This window comes from Natator depressus, chromosome 2, assembly GCF_965152275.1.
Source record: "Natator depressus isolate rNatDep1 chromosome 2, rNatDep2.hap1, whole genome shotgun sequence".
Lineage (NCBI taxonomy): Eukaryota > Metazoa > Chordata > Testudines > Cheloniidae > Natator > Natator depressus.
In genome coordinates, this window is record NC_134235.1 from 42,621,459 (window position 1) to 42,639,855 (window position 18,397).

At 39.8% G+C, this 18,397-nt stretch overlaps 1 protein-coding gene across 1 annotated transcript in view; it reads left to right on the forward strand.

The window, feature by feature from the left end:
* Window positions 1-18,397, forward strand: part of CDH17 (cadherin 17) — a 37,584-nt gene that overhangs the window by 18,298 nt on the left and 889 nt on the right. The window contains exons 8-16 of the mRNA XM_074942899.1: window positions 2,491-2,641; window positions 4,979-5,194; window positions 6,613-6,689; window positions 8,334-8,525; window positions 10,455-10,699; window positions 13,145-13,275; window positions 15,554-15,790; window positions 16,998-17,114; window positions 17,234-17,350. Coding sequence (XP_074799000.1) covers window positions 2,491-2,641; window positions 4,979-5,194; window positions 6,613-6,689; window positions 8,334-8,525; window positions 10,455-10,699; window positions 13,145-13,275; window positions 15,554-15,790; window positions 16,998-17,114; window positions 17,234-17,350 — 1,483 coding nt within the window. The remainder of the gene's footprint in view (window positions 1-2,490; window positions 2,642-4,978; window positions 5,195-6,612; window positions 6,690-8,333; window positions 8,526-10,454; window positions 10,700-13,144; window positions 13,276-15,553; window positions 15,791-16,997; window positions 17,115-17,233; window positions 17,351-18,397) is intronic.

Below are 18,397 nucleotides of genomic sequence, written 5' to 3' on the forward strand. Positions count from 1 at the left end.
GATGTCTCCAAGTGGGCTCTTTCCCTGTTCTTTGTTTAACATGCTTGGTGGTGGCAGCATAGGGTTCAAGGACAAGGCAAAGTTTGTACCTTGGGGAAGTTTTAAACCTAAGTTGGTAAGAATAAACTTCGGGGGTCTTTCATGCAGGTCCTCACATCTGTACCCTAGAGTTCAGAGTGGGGAAGGAACCTTGACACGGCGGAAGGCACTGGAGGGGAGGGGGAAGAGCTGGGGCTAGAAGAGGCGGAGTGAGAGTGAGAGTGGGTCTCCTTAGCCCGAGCCTCGCAAGCCTGAGTCAGCTGGCACAGGCCAGCCATGGGTATTTAATGTCAGTGTAGACATACCCTGGCTCAGGCCAGCCTGTCATTTTGAATAAACACAAAATTCAAGAGCTGCATTTTAACTTAGCCCCAGGAATAGTCCGTGATACTGACATTAGATCAGCGTGTAATTAAAGTGAGTCTATTTTGGTATTAAATGTATTCTCATTATGAAAAAAAATTGCTGGACAAGGAAAATAATGCCATGCTTTTTATTGGGCCTATAAATACATTGTATAATTTATAAGCTTTCAGGCTATAAATCTCCCTTCTTGTGGTGTTGAAAGAATTGCTAAAATACTACATAGTGACCAGTCGGCATATCTAAAGGGATTTGATCTCCCTCACCATTTTGTGTTTCATGTTTAATTTTAAAAACGGTACTTTCCATAGTGTTTCTCAGTTTGTTTTCTCTAACTGTACAGTCAGCATTTGCCTGGGAATTTGCTGACCTCACAGCAATGCATCATCAGGAGGGGCATGAAAAAGAGATTTAATGAATAAAACTGTGATCAATTGCCTACTTCTCTCTGAAGGTAGAATAAGTATTTCCAGGAGAGAATACAGATATAGGCCCTAATTCTGCAAGGAACATAAGCAGGTGCCTAACTTTAAACACTTCAGTGCGAGAAATCTGATGAGGTTCAACAAGGACAAGTGCAGAGTCCTGCACTTAGGATGGAAGAATCCCATGCACCACTACAGACTAGGGACCGAGTGGCTAGGCAGCAGTTCTGCAGAAAAGGACTTAGGGGTTACAGTGGACGAGAAGCTGGATATAAGTCAACAGTGTGCCCTTGTTGCCAAGAAGGTTAATGGCATTTTGGGCTGTTTCAGTAGGAGCATTGCCAGCAGACTGAGGGACGTGATCGTTCCCCTCTATTCGGCATTGGTGAGGCCTCATCTGGAGTACTGTGTCCAGTTTGGGGCCCCACACTACAAGAAGGATGTGGAAAAATTGGAAAGCATCCAGCAGAGGTCAACAAAAATGATTAGGGGGCTGGAGCACATGAGTTATGAGGAGAGGCTGAGGGAACTGGGATTATTTAGTCTGCAGAAGAGAAGACTGAGGGGGGATTTAATAGCTGTTTTCAACTACCTGAAAGGGGGTTCCAAAGAGGATGGCTCTAGACTGTTCTCAGTGGTAGCAGATGACAGAACAAGGAGTAATGGTCTCAAGTTGCATTGGGGGAGGTTTAGGTTGGATATTAGGAAAAACTTTTTCACTAGGAGGGTGGTGAAGCGCTGGAATGGGTTACTTAGGGAGGTGCTGGAATCTCCTTCCTTAGAGGTTTTTAAGGTCAGGCTTGACAAAGCCCTGGCTGGGATGATTTAGTTGGGGATTGGTCCTGCTTTGAGCAAGGGGTTGGACTAGATGACCTCCTGATGTCCGTTCCAACCCTGATATTCTATGAGTCTATGATTCTATGACTAACCATATGCTTAAAGTTAGGTTTCAGAGTAACAGCCGTGTTAGTCTGTATTCGCAAAAAGAAAAGGAGTACTTGTGGCACCTTAGAGACTAACCAATTTATTTGAGCATAAGCTTTCGTGAGCTACAGCTCACTTCATCCGATGAAGTGAGCTGTAGCTCACGAAAGCTTATGCTCAAATAAATTGGTTAGTCTCTAAGGTGCCACAAGTACTCCTTTTCTTAAAGTTAGGCACATTCTTAAATTCCTTACTAAATTGTGGCCACAGAGAGGAAGGATAGTCTTGTGGTTGTAACCGACACTGGCCTGGGACTAGATGGAGATATAGGGTGAAATCCCAAACCACTCATTGAAATCAATGGGAGTTTTGCCATTGACTTCATTGATGCCAGGATGTCACACATAGATTCTGTTTCAGCTCTTGCACAGACTTCTTGTGCACTTCACCTATCTGTATCTTAGTCTCTCATCTATGAAATGGAGAGAACAATGTTTTCCTGCCTCTCCTAGGTGTTGGGAGAATAAATGCAGTGATGAATGGTGAGGCATTCAGATAACATGGTAATAGGTACCATATAAGAGCCTATAAGTAATTAGTATTAAAATAGAAGAAAATGTTATTAAGACCTACAGAAAGAGCTTTCATTTGGTAGCAAGGTTTTCATTGCGATCCCTTTAAATGGAAGCTATTATAGTTCTTGCATTTATTAGGCCTAATTGCAATATTATCATTGTAGTATTCATTCTTTGCAACTGCAAAAGAAGAAGGAGGAGAGGAACTGGGCTGGCCTTTGCCAATCTTCGTTCAGGTTGAAGACATTAATGATAATCCTCCTGTGTGCCAGAATGCTTTGACTATATTTGAAGTTCAGGAGAATGAAGAATTAGGTAAGACATCATTAAAGTAACTGTTATATAAATCATTCTCACTGTCTGAACATTGTTTCCATTTGGTGAAACTAGAATTAACAATTTCAGGGCCCAATTCTGTCACATTTATTCACTTTGAATAGTGCTTATTCATGCAAAGTGTCCCACTGACTACAACTGGATTGTTTGTGCAACTAAGCTAGTCAAGGTGAGTGAGAGTTGCAAAATCAAATCCTCAATGTGTAAAACAGAAATGTCATTTAAAATACAATATTGTGCTCTCTGACAATCAAAATGCTAAAATGTACAATAGAATTTGCTTTCCTTTTTTAAGATAAAAAATATGGTTTGCTCTCACTGGATAAATGCTTTGATTCTCCTGTCCCTTATATGGATGCTACATTGGTGTAACTCCATTAATTTCAATGGAGTTACTTCTGATTTACACCAACATTAGTGAAATCTGTCCCTAAGTCTCTACATTACTTGTTCAGAGATTTTACGGCAAAAACGCCCCATTATGGTAATCTACTCTGACCTCTTGCACAACACAGACGATAGACTTGCACCCAGTAATTCCTGCATCAATCCATAACTGTTGATTGAGCTAATGCATAGCTTTAATATAAAGCTATTGTGTTTCTTTACAGTATTTTCAGGAGAAAAGGTGGGTCAGGTAATATCTTTTATTGAACCAACTTCTGTTGGTGAAGGACACAAGCTTTTGAACTAGACAGAGCTCTTCTTCAGGTCTGGGGAAGGTACTCAGAGTGTCACAGTTCAATACAAGGTGGAACAGATTGTTTAGCATAAGTGGTTAACACACATTGTAAGAGACCATTCAAGGTGAAGTGGCCACTTAACACCTCTGCAGTCATCGGAGAAAAAAGGGGGGGTTTGTGGATTACAGATTGTTGTAATAAACTATAAATCCCATATCTTTATTAAGACCATGGTTTTTAGTGTCTAGCAAAGTTATGAATTTAAGTTCCCAGCCTCATCTTTTGAAAGTGTTGTGCAGATTTCCTTTGAGGATGAGGACTGAGAGGTCAGATGAGCGATTGTTTTGTGAAAAGTGTTTGCCCATGGGTGATATGGTATTTTTGTCTTTTATCATTTTTCTGTGTGAAACCTGTCATCTGAGAATGTAGCAAGTGTCTGGTTTTCCTACTAGTTGTAATTGGGATATTTAGTGCACTGGATGAGGTACACCATATGCTGTGATAGGTATGTGTGGGACTCATGCATCTTAAAAGGTGAGTTGTGGGGGATACTGATCACCGTAGCAGTGGAGATATGTCTGCAGGTTTTGCATCTGTTGTTACTGCAGGTTAGGGAACAATCTGTTCCACCTTGTATTTACCTGTGACACTCTGAGTACCTTTTCAAGACCTGAAGAGGAGCTCTGAGTAGCTTCAAAGCTTGTCTCTTTCACCAACAGAAATTGGTCCAATAAAAGCTATTACGTCACTGTGATGGGGTGCCTACCCCACATATGCCTGGAAATGTTTAATGTGGACCTGAGGGGCCAGGGTACCTGGCTGCACCTGGAGGGACAGCCAGGCCTAACTCAACAAGAAACCCAGCTGGTCTGGAATAGGCTGGATTATAAAGCCAGAAAGTTTGCAGCAGAAGGAGGCTGCAGGGAGAGGGCCTGCAGTCACTCTCTGGGAGCAGAGAGGAGGAGACGTGAAAACCCAGGAGGAAGAATAAGCCCTGGGTTTCTAGCCCTAGCAGAAGGGTAAATCCCAGAGGAGTTGTGGGGAAAGAAAGCCTGTGAGGGCTAATTAAGAAGAAGCCCAGGGAAACAGCTGCAAGGGGTAGGACTATGCAGACCTGGGCTGTTTGTTGTAGGGTCCCTGGGATGGAACCCAGTGTAGAGGGCAGGCCTGGGTTCTTCTACCAGCCACTGGGAAGTGGTACAGGAGTGGCAGAGATGCCAACTGCACAAGATGGTCTGGAGAGACTTTGTTACCCCAGAAGGGGAGGTGTATAGTGACTCAGCTGGAGGGGCTGATTCACAAAGAAGTAGCACCCTGAGTCCTGGAGAGAGAAGGCCACGATGCAAGGAAGAGGGCATCAGACCTGAGTGGAGCTAATCCACAAGGAGGCGCCACAAGGAGGGGCCCCTTGTGGTGAGTGAAGCCCATCACACTCACACCTTGTCTCTGTAATATCCTGGGACCGACACGGCTACAACAACATTGCAAACAGTATTTTCCAGGCAATTGGCATTTTTACAGTATCTGTTATATTCATACTAGCAGCATTGTCCATAGTATTTGATTCAGTGGGAAAGTAGGATATATTGATAGATTTGTTATCTAACTGACTTCATTCTTTCCTTGACTCTAGGGAGCAATATTGGAACTCTGCATGCTACAGACATGGATAAAGAAAACACTCTTAATTCTCGCCTGCAGTTCCGTATTGTGGAGCAGAACCCCAAAATCCCTTTAGATAACCTCTTTATTATCCAACAAGAAGCTGGGACTTTCCAGCTCTCTAGGTCTTCATTAAACAAGCAGAAAGTTTCGAATTATTCTGTAACGGTGGAGGTGACCGATAAAGGTCAGTACAAACAGCCCATCACATGCTGAAATAATTTCATTCGTCAGCCTTCCTGTTTCAATGTTCAGTATCCAAGATGTTCACGTTAAGCGATTTAGGGATTCCCAGACAGGGCATTTACAGGAAGCAGCAATATTGAGCGCTGCTCTTCTTCCTGAATTTTACTTAATTGTTTTAAAGATGCACAGAGAAATGACTCATAATGTGATAATTAAATTCAGCAAGCACTAGGGCAGAGGGTTCACTAGAATTCTCCAGTAAGAGGTTTTCTACTGCATGGGAATCTCTGAAGGGATTGCATGATTTGTGATGTTTCCACTGGTTTTATTGGAAAGCATTAATGTCTCACTCAAGAAACTTTAGTGAGTTCAGTGCAGCTGGCCAGAGAGTCCAGATGGTTTATATAAATATTCAGAACAAAAGTTAATCTTCAAAAAGGGTTTGCAAGCTCGTTATCCAAGAGCTCAGAAATCCCTGATGGTTAACTGAATAGAAAGTATGTACTTTTTCCCATTAAAGACTAAGGGCTTCATCCTGCAGTTCTTAGCCAAGCAAAACTTACAAAATTTACATTGACCTCCATGGGAGATAGAAGCACATAGAGTAAGCAGGATTACATTTCCCCTTCATTAATGAAACAGCATGGTTTAAACAAACGATAGGAGAACTTCAAAAGGCTTGGAAGTTGGTTTTGGAAGCTCGTTTCGAATTACATCTAAACTATTTTGTTTAGGATATTCCCTGAGTCCTGGTTTAAGACATACACAATGAATATACTGGGATCTTACTATGTCTGAACAATTTACAGTTAACCAGAGCAGACTTTTTGGATCCATAAAACCAAATACTAAGGGCTCCCCCTCCCGCCGCCATTTGTGGCACATTCCTGGATTTAAAACAAGGCTGTGAGGTCTGCTGCTGTCTGAGTTCACTGATTGGCATTCTGCTAATTATACCTAGTTTAGGTCCAGCTATAAGCAAAGTTCAGAATGTTCTCTGATGACCCACCATAGGGGAAAAAAAAGACTGGTATCTCTGGATGGGGGAGGGAGGAGTCTCCTTGCAATCTCCATGTTATGAAGAACACAGAAAATTCATTATCTTCCTGCTCTTGATCAGGGGTGGGGTGAAAGTAAATTTAGGAAAAGAATTAGGGGAAAGAATGGTGGAAATATTGAGAGAACTAGGAAGAGGCAAGGAGAACTGAGGGAACCCCGCTCAAAGTATAAACTAATTGTGACTCCCAATATCTTGTGGCCAGTCTTTCTGACAGCAGCAGGATTTTGCTTCGATTGCTATGTTGTATTGCCATGTTGTATGCTTGTACAATGCCTGTCACACTGTGGACACTTGAAAAAAAACCTCAGGTTTTCTGCAGAAAGGTTGCTTGTGATATTGCTTTGTTCTGTTTTGTACAGTGTTCACAACATTGTGTGATGTGAAAATAAACGTCATTGACATCAATGATCAGATTCCCATCTTTGAAAAATCAGATGTGAGTATTCCTCACAATATTGTTTCTGATGTTACAAGACAAACTTTTACTGAAGCTATGGCCAGATCTAATGCCTGCTGAAGTCAGTGGGCGTCTTTCCATTAACTACAATGGTCATTGGTTAAGATTGCTAGTGAGCAGCAGAGATAACATTATGCCTCTGCAGCAAGGCCTGTCTACGAGATCTAAATAGCTGCGGTAAACAGACTTACTACACAAATCTAAGAGTTCATTCTTTAGTATGAAAATAAGTTAAAATGTGTACTGTTCATTTAAAGGGACAATATTGGGAATTCAGGCCTGAAATGTAGGTTTTATAAAGGGGGGAGGAGGGGAGAGTGGAAATGAAATGGATTAAAATGGCTTAATGTAAAAAATGTATTGGATTTAAGATTTCCCCCAATACCATTGCAAAAACAGTGCTAGTGCATATGCACCAGAAAGTGAAATTACCTGTAATCACAAGTGAAACTGACCAGTCTATTTTCTTTCTGTAAAGGGAAAGTGCAAAGACAAACAAAGAGCATGAATGGTGAAGAATGGATTACATTTAGGAAGTTTGCTCAGTTCTAATAAACTAAAATGTTACATACAGAAATAATGTATGTAAATATATATATTTTAACTTGGCAGCATCCCTTCAGTTTCTAGACTACAAGGATGTAAGGTTTTTAATAAAAGAACTATTGAAAAAAATTGTAACAAGCTATTTGGGGCAGATTAAATAGTTGGAGGGAACATGCCAAAGGCCAGATTATGCCATCAATTACACCTTTGTAGCTCCTTGACTTAATTTTACAGATATTTCATTTCAATTAAATAATATTCTGCAATTTCTTTCCTGAACTAAATAATAGCAATATGAACCATACAAATACATAGTTATAATTATGATATATTTAAAGGATTAAAAAAGTTTATAAATTAAAAAAATCAATCTAACCACTGCTGGCATGAGAAGTATTATTTATTTTTGTAAATTAATTCAAGTGTTAAGGAAAAAAATCTTTAAGGAGCATGTTGGCAGTTCGGGAGGTTTATTTTTGACATATGTCCAATGTATCTTTTGTGTGAGGTTTGTACAAGGGCCTAGAAATTTCAAATAGGCACTTTTAATTAAAGAACGATTGAGGGTGAAATCCCTGATGGTTAACTGACTATAAAGTACTTACCTTAGGCTGGTATAGCAACCACTACCCATCCTTGCCAATTGAATGGGGCACTCTAGCCAGTTGATTGACATAACTCAGCTTTTTGAGTTTATCATTCAGATGTTTATCAAAACTAGAAGGATGGATGGTCTTTTTGGAACTGGACTGGGACTCGGGACACGGGGTGGAATTCCTGGTCCTGTCATAATTTTACTATGTGACCTTGGGCCAGATCCTCAAAGACTTTTAGGAACCAACTCTCATTTTTAGGCACCTAACTCTCATTGATTTCAATGGGAGTTAGGTATTGAAATATCTTTGAGGATCTTAGCCTCAATCTCTTTATGCCTCATCTGTAAATCGCGAAAATAATTCTCTTCTTCCTTGTGTGGTTGAACTCATTAATGATTATGCTTCACTAAGTTGTAGCACTGAAGCCCATTTCCTTGAATGGTTCCTGATGTCTCATGTTTCAATGGTCTTTTCTCTTTAGTATGGTAATTGGACTATTCTTGAAGATACTCCAGTAGGAGAAGTAATACTAGAAATTCAAGCTACAGATGCTGATGAACCATTCACTGGGAGCTCTCAAATCATTTACCAAATTGAAGAGGGAGACCAAAATAAAAATTTCATTATAGAGACAGACCCCCAAACAAATAGGGGATTTGTCAAGATTAACAAGGTAAGTGGATCTCTTTAATTCCTAAGTTACAGTAGTACAAATAAATTTTTTCTTTAAGCCTTATTTTTTGTTCTTAAACAACATCCAGTAATCTTTTTTTTTAACTGCCTGCTGATGGATTATGGATCTCCAGAAAACACAGCTTAAAATGTGTGTCTCATTGGTGCCCCATTGTAAGGTGATGAGCTAAAGCTTTGAATATTGAACTGGAAGGAAGTTGCCAGTACAGTAGCAATAATTAAACTACCTGCATCCTAAGAAAAATGAAAAAAATGAGGAGGAAGCCCAACATGTAACAAAAATTGGTAACTGAAGCCAGAAGAATATCTATAACTCTTTACAAAATGGCTGTAGAATAGCAGAAAGTGTGTTTTAACTGTTAAGTGTATCCCAGCCCTATGCCACATACAATATAGCAAAGCTGGTAATAGTTTGTAAAGCGCTACACAGCAAAGGGTTTTGATTTCCAGACAAGTTACCCACAAAGAGACATTTTCTTTGTCCTTCAAAATATGAATGTCTTTTATCACTCTTACACCAAATGTTGTACCTGTTACCCATGTCTCTTCAATTGAGGCAAACTCCATACAGACTCAAAATTATATTTTAATCTTTACAAGAACATCAGAGTTAAATAAATTACTCATTCTAGTCAATAAATTAAAATATTCACACAAGGATCACTTGTTCCTTATGTGGAACTTGCTTTGATGTCAGTGGAGTTATGTTGACACATTGAACATAAGAGTGAGCCTTATTGCAACTCTTTTGTTTCTTTAGAATATATCACAAGATATGATGATGGCATGTTGGAGGGTAGATCTTTGTTCTTCATGCAAACACTGTATTACATGTTGTGCAAAATCATGAATGGGTCACTTGAAAACTAAGCCAGTAAACATTACAGTGTCTCACAGATATTTGTTTGTAATACAATATTAAGTAAAAGATATCTGTTCCAGGATGGAATCTTAGAGCTGGGGAGCATTTCCAACCCATACTTGACTTTTACAATGGGAGTTGCAGGTGCTCAGCGTGTCTCAGGATCAGGACAAATGTAGAGTTTTTTTCTGTTAAAGTGAACACTGACGGATATAAAGCCAAAGTCAATATTTACCTTGATAGATAACAAATCATGATACTCACTGAAACAAGAAGTCAGTGAATATATAATTAGAAATACCAGGAAAACTCTGTATTATGACCATAAGTTTAAAAAACAGAGGTGCTTTTCCTTTGAAATTAACCTTCTCAAAGGCAGTTCAAGTTAGAGAGAGCCAAAAACAAACAAATAATTATTCATCATCTAATGGGTAAAATATAGTTTTCATTACCTCACCTGTAGCCATTTTGGGTGCAGTCATTCACATGTTCAGTTTTCTTGACATTGTTCTAGACCTCAGTATTATTGCTTTCCAAGGATGTAACCATTAGAAACATATTAACTAATTGCATAACTGTTTTCAACCAATCATGAGCCAGAGTCTTCTTGTATGTAACAATAAATATTATTTCTATAAATAGAATTGGAAATTAATTGGAAATGTTACTTGCTGAGGGACACACCCAAGATCTATTCATTTTGAAATAATTCTTTCTAGTGCTGTGCTGTTGTCCTCCTACAAGATGAGTCTGCCCTATCCCTTTGTTACCTAAGATATACTCTGTCTCCAAAGCAGGGGAGATGGTACCATTGTGTCTGTTGGCTTCACATTAGGGGAGAATCAATAGATTGCCTGAAAGCCTTACTTTTAACTTCTTAGTTTATTTTCAGCATTGACAATACCTACCCTTTTGCTTCCATTTCCCCCAGGGATGGAAATCTTCAAATGATCTGGAGATTATAGGCATACACAAGAGATTCCTCAATCTCTTACTGAAGAGAACAGTGAAATGATTGTTTATTGCAATCTCTCCCCATTTCTCCAGATCCTTGATTTTGAAATGTCTTCAATGTACAACCTGACGGTCAAGGCCACAAATCCAGAACCTTTGGTGAAAGGAGTACAGTATAATTCAAGCTCCACGGCCTATTTCAGAGTTGTTGTGGTGGATGTGAATGAAGAGCCAGTTTTCTCCAAGAATATTTATATAGTAGATATATTTGAAGATGTTCCTGTAGGTACTTTGGTGATGAACGTGACGGCCAATGATCCTGAGGGGGACCGGATAAGGTAAAACAAAAACCAAAAATCTCCACAACCAAACAAAAACACCCTGCCTTCTATTTATTTGTAGTTTTTAGCATTGACTGGGATTCTCACATCAGTTGTTAATCTAGTCCTAAACCAGTGAGCTTCTAGATTGAAATGCTGTGGTTGAGAGCAATAGAATATCTGTGCCAGGAAGAGGACACATTCAAACATAGAATACAAGGAAATGCAATAATTTTTTCTATGTATGTATAGTTTACATTTTATTGTGGAAGATAATACAATGGAAACAGTTGGGTGTATTCCTGTTGCAGTACATGATCTTCTCTGCAGCGAACTCTAGGGTAAAGCCTTTTGTATGTACCTGTATTATAGCAAGAATAATTCCAATGGAGCTCATGGTTTATGAGATTAATAATGAAAAATAGGCCAATGTAAATCTCCAGAGAAAGGCACTGTTGACTTGAAAACAATCCCTTTTGCCTTGATTTGTGTTTCAAGTAGGTTTAATAATGAATGAGTTGTGTATAAAATATTCCTAGATGGAGACTAAGAATAAGCAAGAGGACAATGATATTTTTTCATTTCAGTAAATTGTTAGTGCTTTTTATGCAGCAGAACACACCTACAAACTAAACAAAGAGTTTAACACATCTAAAGCAGGACTTCAATAATACATTAGATTTTTTTTTTTCAAATCAGTCTTCTTTAGTTCAATTCTCAGAGTCTAAGCCTCTGTTTAGGATACAAAAAATGCTCTGCCCCTACTCCTGCATAATTCATACTGAGGTTTTGCGGAAAAATAAAAAATAACATTAACTAGTTTTGAGGAAAACACCAAGCAAGCTAATGGAGTTACATGAAGGATGAATCTGACCTCAGGTCTCCCCAGCACCACCCATATGAATGATCTATACTTTACACTGATTCCATTAACATGGTTTGTCTCAGTGAGAATGCCAATGGTGACAGCTACAGGACAGCATTTAAAGATGGGCTGACAACCTCTCTGCCCCTGATAAATTGGCACGAAGGGGAAACACTCAGGGTCACAACTTGTGGCTCTCTGCCATGCACTAACAATCACTTATAAACACTGAAGCCTGATGATCAAACCTGTGACTGTAATACATGTCTCATCACAGACAGTAGTGTTGTAGCCATGTCTGTCCCAGGATACTAGAGAGTTAAGGTGTGGGAGGCAATATCTTCTATTGGACCAACTTCTGTGGAAAGACAGAAAGACAAGCTTTCAAGCTTACACAGAGACCTTAGAAGGTCTCTCAGATCTGAAGAAGAGCTTTGTGTAAGCTTGAAAGCTTGTCTCGCTCACCAGCCTTGTCTAGTTTATCTACACTTTTCTTCTTTCACTGTGCCTCATACAAATCCTCTCTCCTCCCCCTGGTAGAATATATAGATAGAATATATTTTTGTCTTTATCCTATACTAAAAGGCAATATACTTCCTGTTGCTGACCATTAAGGTTAAGGCCTCTTTACTTGCCTGTCTTCTAAATGGTGCAAGTGTCATGGAATGGGTTCAGATGGCTTCCACTGTGGCTGTTTGTCATGGGGTCATTGTCCCTGGAACTGATGTTGCGAGTGTCCCCAGTAAGTGGTAGATCCTTAAACCAAGGCAGTGATATTCAACAGTGAGTTACATACCTCTAAGCTTTATTGATCCTGTCTGCATGTTGTGAGATTTCCTTATTCCCTTCCCTAGCAAGCCAGTCAACAACCAGTTACCCTACTTCATCTTACTCCAGTATCTGCCACTATGTCAAAAAGCGATGGATAAGCACATTAACTAGATGCTTTTGTTAACTCAATCAGTCGTGAAAGAATTAAATGTTGATATTTAAATCGTCATTCGTCTTCAGAGTTAAAATCCTATTGAGATTAATAGGAGCAGTTCACAGGGTATCTCTGAGCTAGCTGTCTGCACACTCAGTCAATTGTCAAACAACACTGTTTACACTCTGTTTAAACTGAGTTTCTATTCAGGTCACATTTTAAAGATTCTTTGCAAATTAAGGATCTAGAGTCATTTAAAATCAAAATTTAAAAGACAATTATTTGGGAACGTTAAAAAATTGACAATTATAGAGTTATTATAACTGCATTTTACACAGGGCACAGCTTTTAGATTGTGGTAGTAGGACCTCTCTGATCATCTAGTCTCATATTTTTTTCATTTGCTTTTAACCCTAACGGAGGGGCAGACCCCAGGGCATCTCTTGAGTTGTCTCCCTCTTTTTTGGTGGAAGGACTATCAACTTTTCCCAAGGAATTCTATCATTGTCCTTTAGATACTCTACTAATCAAGCTACTTACTGACCGTTTTTAAACCAGTACAGATAATTTAATGTTTAACCAACGAAGAGACATTTGCTCTATAAAAATTATTATGGCTTGGTACAGAATATATATACATATATATACACTTATATATTTATGCTTTGTGAAGATACACGTTGGAAAGCAACAAGAGAAACTGGCTGCGGATTGATACATTTTCTGGAGCGATATATACTCATGCTCCTTTGGATCGAGAAGTAGAACATGAATACAAAGTACAAGTCACTGCAACAGAAGAAAGTAAGCAATGAAACCACTATGTTTGTTTTCCAAGGCTACATGCACAGCTAACAGCAAGACCTTGACTTTGTCTGATACAGCTATAGAAGCTGCACTATTAAATTATTTTTGATGCATCTTGCTGTTTATGCTTGGGAGGATATATTCGTTTAGGAATTACTTTCTGTAAAATGAAACTTCAGATTATTGATAATATGGATTAGGGCTGTCAAATGATTTAAAAATAATCTCAATTAATCGTGAGATAAAAAAAGTTGCAATTAATTGCAGTTTTAATCACACTGTTAAACTACAATAGAATACCAATTTTAAATTTATTACAAATATTTTAGTTTTTCTACATTTTCAAATATATTGATTTCAATTACAACACACAATACAAAGTGTTAAGTGCTCACTTTATATTACTATTTTGATTACAAATATTTGCACTGTAAAAAAGATTTAAAAAATAGTGCAAGATACAAGTTGAAGCATGAAAGGGCATGTGAATGTTTGGCATATCTGTCTCGTAAATACTGTGACGGAGCAAGGCCAGATGGCTATAGAAAAGTAGTGGGAGATAGATATATTAGCTCCAGGCTAAACAAATCCCTGGTGCCAGGATAAGTGAAATGGCAGCTGCTCCAGGTCAATTAAGACACCTGGGGCCAATTAAGAACTTTCCAGAAGTCAGGGAGAAGGCTAGGTTGATTGGGACACCTGAAGCCAATCAGGGGCTGGCTGAAACTAGTTAAAAGCCTCCCAGTTAGTCAGGTGGGTGTGTATGTCAGGAGCTGTGGGAGGAAGTTGCGCTGTTGGAGAGGCTGAGTAGTACACACCATATCAGGCACAAGGAAGGAGGCCCTGAGGTAAGGGTGAAGTGGAGCTTGAGGAAGTGAGGGCTGCTGTGGGGGAAGTAGCCCAGGGAATTGTACATGTCATGTTTCTAAAAGGTCAGCTACCATAGCTGGAGCCCAGATTAGAGGGTGGGCCTGGGCTCCCCCCCACCTTTTCCCCCTGATTAATCACTGAGACTGGGAGACAACAGAGACTATGCAAGGAAGGATAACTTCTCCTCACCTCCCTCGCTGGCTTATAATGAAAATGGCTCAGTAGACTGTGACCCTTGTCTCTAGAGAGAGAAGGGTTACGTGCAGAGTCACAGTGAGCCTCTGAGGCTAGCAAAATCCGCCAGGAAACGCGGGACCCATGGAGGCAAGGACAGAGCTTTGTGACAATACCTTGCAACGCCGACTACAACAGTGCCATGCAAATGCCTATTCTGACTTTCAGATGACATTGTAAATAAGTAGCAGGCAGTTTTATCTCCCATAAATGTAAACAAACTTATCTGTCTTAGCAATTGGCTGAACAAGAAGTAGAACCGAGTGGACTTGTAGGCTCTAAAGTTTTGCATTGTTTTGTTTTTGAGTGCAGTTATGTGGAAAAAATAATAATTCTACATTTGTAAGTTTCACTTTCATGATAAAGAGATTGCACTACAGTACTTGTATGAGGTGAACTGAAAAATAGTATTTCTTTTGTTTATACCGGCAGGGGATTTAATTTTGCCACCTACACTGCATGGATGGTTAACAAGACTGGGATGTATTTGGGTTGAAATCTGTCTTTTAAGGCATAAACCCAGGTTTCCCTAACTAACTTGAACACAACAACAATTACTTAACATTCAATACTGTCCATTGTTTTTGACATATCAAAAGAACAGTTGACATTACTGGGGAAAGAGAAGGTCTTCTTAGATGAAGAACTAGATTGGGGCTGCTGTTGCTGGGATGTGCAAAGAAAGGCAACCACATCTTGCCTTTTGCCTGCTCACGCAGGGAACAGCCAAAAGGCTGGGGCTTGTGTTCACTTAACATAAAAGGCTGGAGTTCCCTGCTCCAAAGAGGGCTTGCTGGATATGGTGGCTTAATATATCTCCTCTTTCACCAGTTAGCACTCAGAAGCCAGCACTAGTCAGTCAGAAGTGGCAGCTAGTGTTACTTTTTAAAAAGTGTAGGGGTGTGTATGATCCCCCCTCTCCAGCACTTTAAAAAAAGTGACACTAGTTGCCACTTCTGACTGACTACACCCGCTCAGTCCCTCCAGAGACTGACTGCCTCTGTATTCTACAGACGGAGTAGCTCCGGCACCTGTCTCTCTCATGTTGCACCACCACACCCACTCTCTTCAAGGCCACTGCAGTTGCAAAAGCAACAACCCAGCCCCAAGCGACCGTGAATTTGAAGTCCACGACCTGAAGTATAATTTTGCACTGTTTTAAATTTTACAGATAAAAAATCTCAGAGCTCCACAGCAGTCTTCATGCTATTCATAAAAGATGTGAACGATAATCCTCCCCGGCTAACAAAGGGTAATCATCTATTCTTCTGCCATCCGCTCCATGGAGGAGCAAGAGCAGAGATCCAGGCCACCGATGACGATCAACAACCGTATTCTCCAGAATTCAGTTTTTCTCTTGGAGGCGGTGAAAATATAAAGAGTGACTGGGAAATTTCTAGAATAGACGGTAAGTTTTTCAATCATATTGAAAATGTAGCATGTACATGCATTTATTGTGTATATTTAAGAAATGGTTGGATTCCTGTTTCATTCTGACCTTTCTGTGTTATATATCGTACATTGAAATATTTAGGTGTGTTGAGAAAGTAATATATATTTGAGTACATGATCATTGCAACACTTTAGATTGTTGTATTTGGCTTTATTTTACATTGATAAAACCCGTTTGTAAGAGATGATGCTTTTATTTAGTGTGCTAGCAAACTGGGATTTTTCTGACAAGAAGAGAGAAGAAACACATGTGACTCAAAGTGCTGTGGGAGTCTACTTCAATATAAACAGTATAAAACCATTTTTGATATAGAAACAGAGCAGCTAGAGTAAACTGTGCATTAGATACTTTTCCCAGGACATTGCATTTTAATATTTTGATGTTGGATGTGGCAATGTGCAAAATCTGACTACAGATTTACGGTATGTATTGTAGCTAGAATGTTTTGTGAAGGCTTCCCCACTATATTGGCTTAGTTTGCATACATCAGAGGAGTGGCCTGTCCTGCTAGGTGACCTTGGGGACACTTTTTAGGAAAGCCTGTCTTGTTAGGTTATCATGGGGTGTAATGCGAGGATGGTTGGTTTAGATATTCTGAAATGATTGCACGAGTGTGGAATTCCTTCTGAATATAAGAAGTGGTGTATTGTAGAAGTTAAGATGCAGAAGGCACTGGGTGAGAGTCTATGGATTGCAGGAGATCAGATGAGATGATCATAAAAGTCCCTATGTGGTTTTGCAGGGGGCAGAATAGACCACATGTAAGAACTCCATGAGCATCTGATTCCTTCTCATACATCCACCTCTCCTTCCTCCAGCCTGTCCATACCCGGCTTCTGCCCCACCCCTGGCCTGTCCTAGAATATCCCCCGTGCCTGGGGTCCCTGCAGAGGTGGCAGAGAGCCGATGGAGGCAGCTAAGTGCCAGACACAAAGGCTGTCTGCACCTGGAGTTATTCCCTGGGAGGCCCTTGCATCTTCCCTGGAGCCCCTTTACAGCAGCTTGAATGGATTGGGGAACCACTAGATCTTAAAAAAAAAAAAAGGAAAAAGAAAGACCTGGGCAGTAGGGCATCTGCAGGGGGAGGTGGTGTTTAGTGAAACTGAGCACGTTTTACAGTCCCTCATTGTCCTGATGTGTATGTCCTGTTCCATGTTGACAGGCACCCACGCTTACCTTTCCCCCAAGCACACTAATCTAGAGGAGAAAAATTATAGCATTCCATTAACAATTAATGACAACGGAAAACCACCCCGGGAGGGAAACCTGAATCTTCAAGGTATGTTACACACACAGCACTTATGGGGCTGATTTACAGAGAACAGCAATATTCATGGACAGTTCTGTCGGGCTGATAAATGATTCCACTAATCTTATGACATTTGTCTTTGACTGCAGTAAACGTTTGCAGGTGTACAGATGAGAAGAGATGTTTTATAGAAGTAGAAAACCGTTCTGGGATGCCAAGCACAGGCATGGCAGTTGGTATTCTTCTTGGAGTATTGATATCCATCGGTAGGTGATATTTCTTAGAGACATGATTACTTTAACTTCTCAGTTTAACATTATTCATTGTTTTAACTCCTGTGGGACACCAACATTTATGGTGCCAACAAGCATGATTGTAAAGTTAGATTGTATTGCACAGGATCGTATTCAGCTAGGCATGAGCTGATGGAATGAAGGCAAACAGATGTATACCTTTCCCCCCAAAACAAGACAGAATGCTTTTGAGTATTCTTTTAATAAGCTTAAGCACAAAAGGAGTAGGGATGACAGACTGATGAGATCCAGTCTCCTCCTCTCCCCTCTCCCCCCACCAATCCTGCCCAGTAAGTAAATAAACAAAAGAATTCAGAGCACAGTCTGTGATTTTTGGATGGCATAGCTACAGTCAGCAGACTGTGACTCAGATTTAGAGAGGGTGAAAATATCAAAAAGCTGAAATTAAATAAAATGTAGACATCATATCCGAAGGGATCAAACTTAGAAGATGATATAAAAAGAAGTTATGTCAGCTTTCAATTACCTCAGTTACACAGGAAAAAAGAATGGCCACCAGAAAACAAGTTTTCTGCCCTGCAACTAGGAAAGGGAAACCAAGATTTTGTGATGATACTTGGTGTGTAATTCACAAGCCTCTGGAAGAAGAGAAACTACCTATGACTATAATTTGGTCCTTAGAAGATGGAAGGGGGAAAGGGGATATAGTGTGATTCAAAGAAAGCTAAGAGAATGGAAAAAGCCAGGATCAGAGTTTGTGGTTGCCAGAGAAAGCCTTTACATCAGATCTATGTTCAAACCTCTGAAATCACTATTTCCCTGTAATACCTTCATCCAACCTCTCATTTAATATGAACTAGAGACAAAACATACCATAGGAAAATTAGATTAACAGGAATAGCAAAACATGACTCCTAGTACTAAGGACTTGATCCCACATCACTGCCTTACTTGAAATTTCTATTCGCTGTTGGTTTGCCAGAAAACTCAGTGAAGACATTTTGTCCAGCTCTATGCTAGCCTACTTTAAAGAAGCCAGTGAAAGTAAGTTGTAAAAAA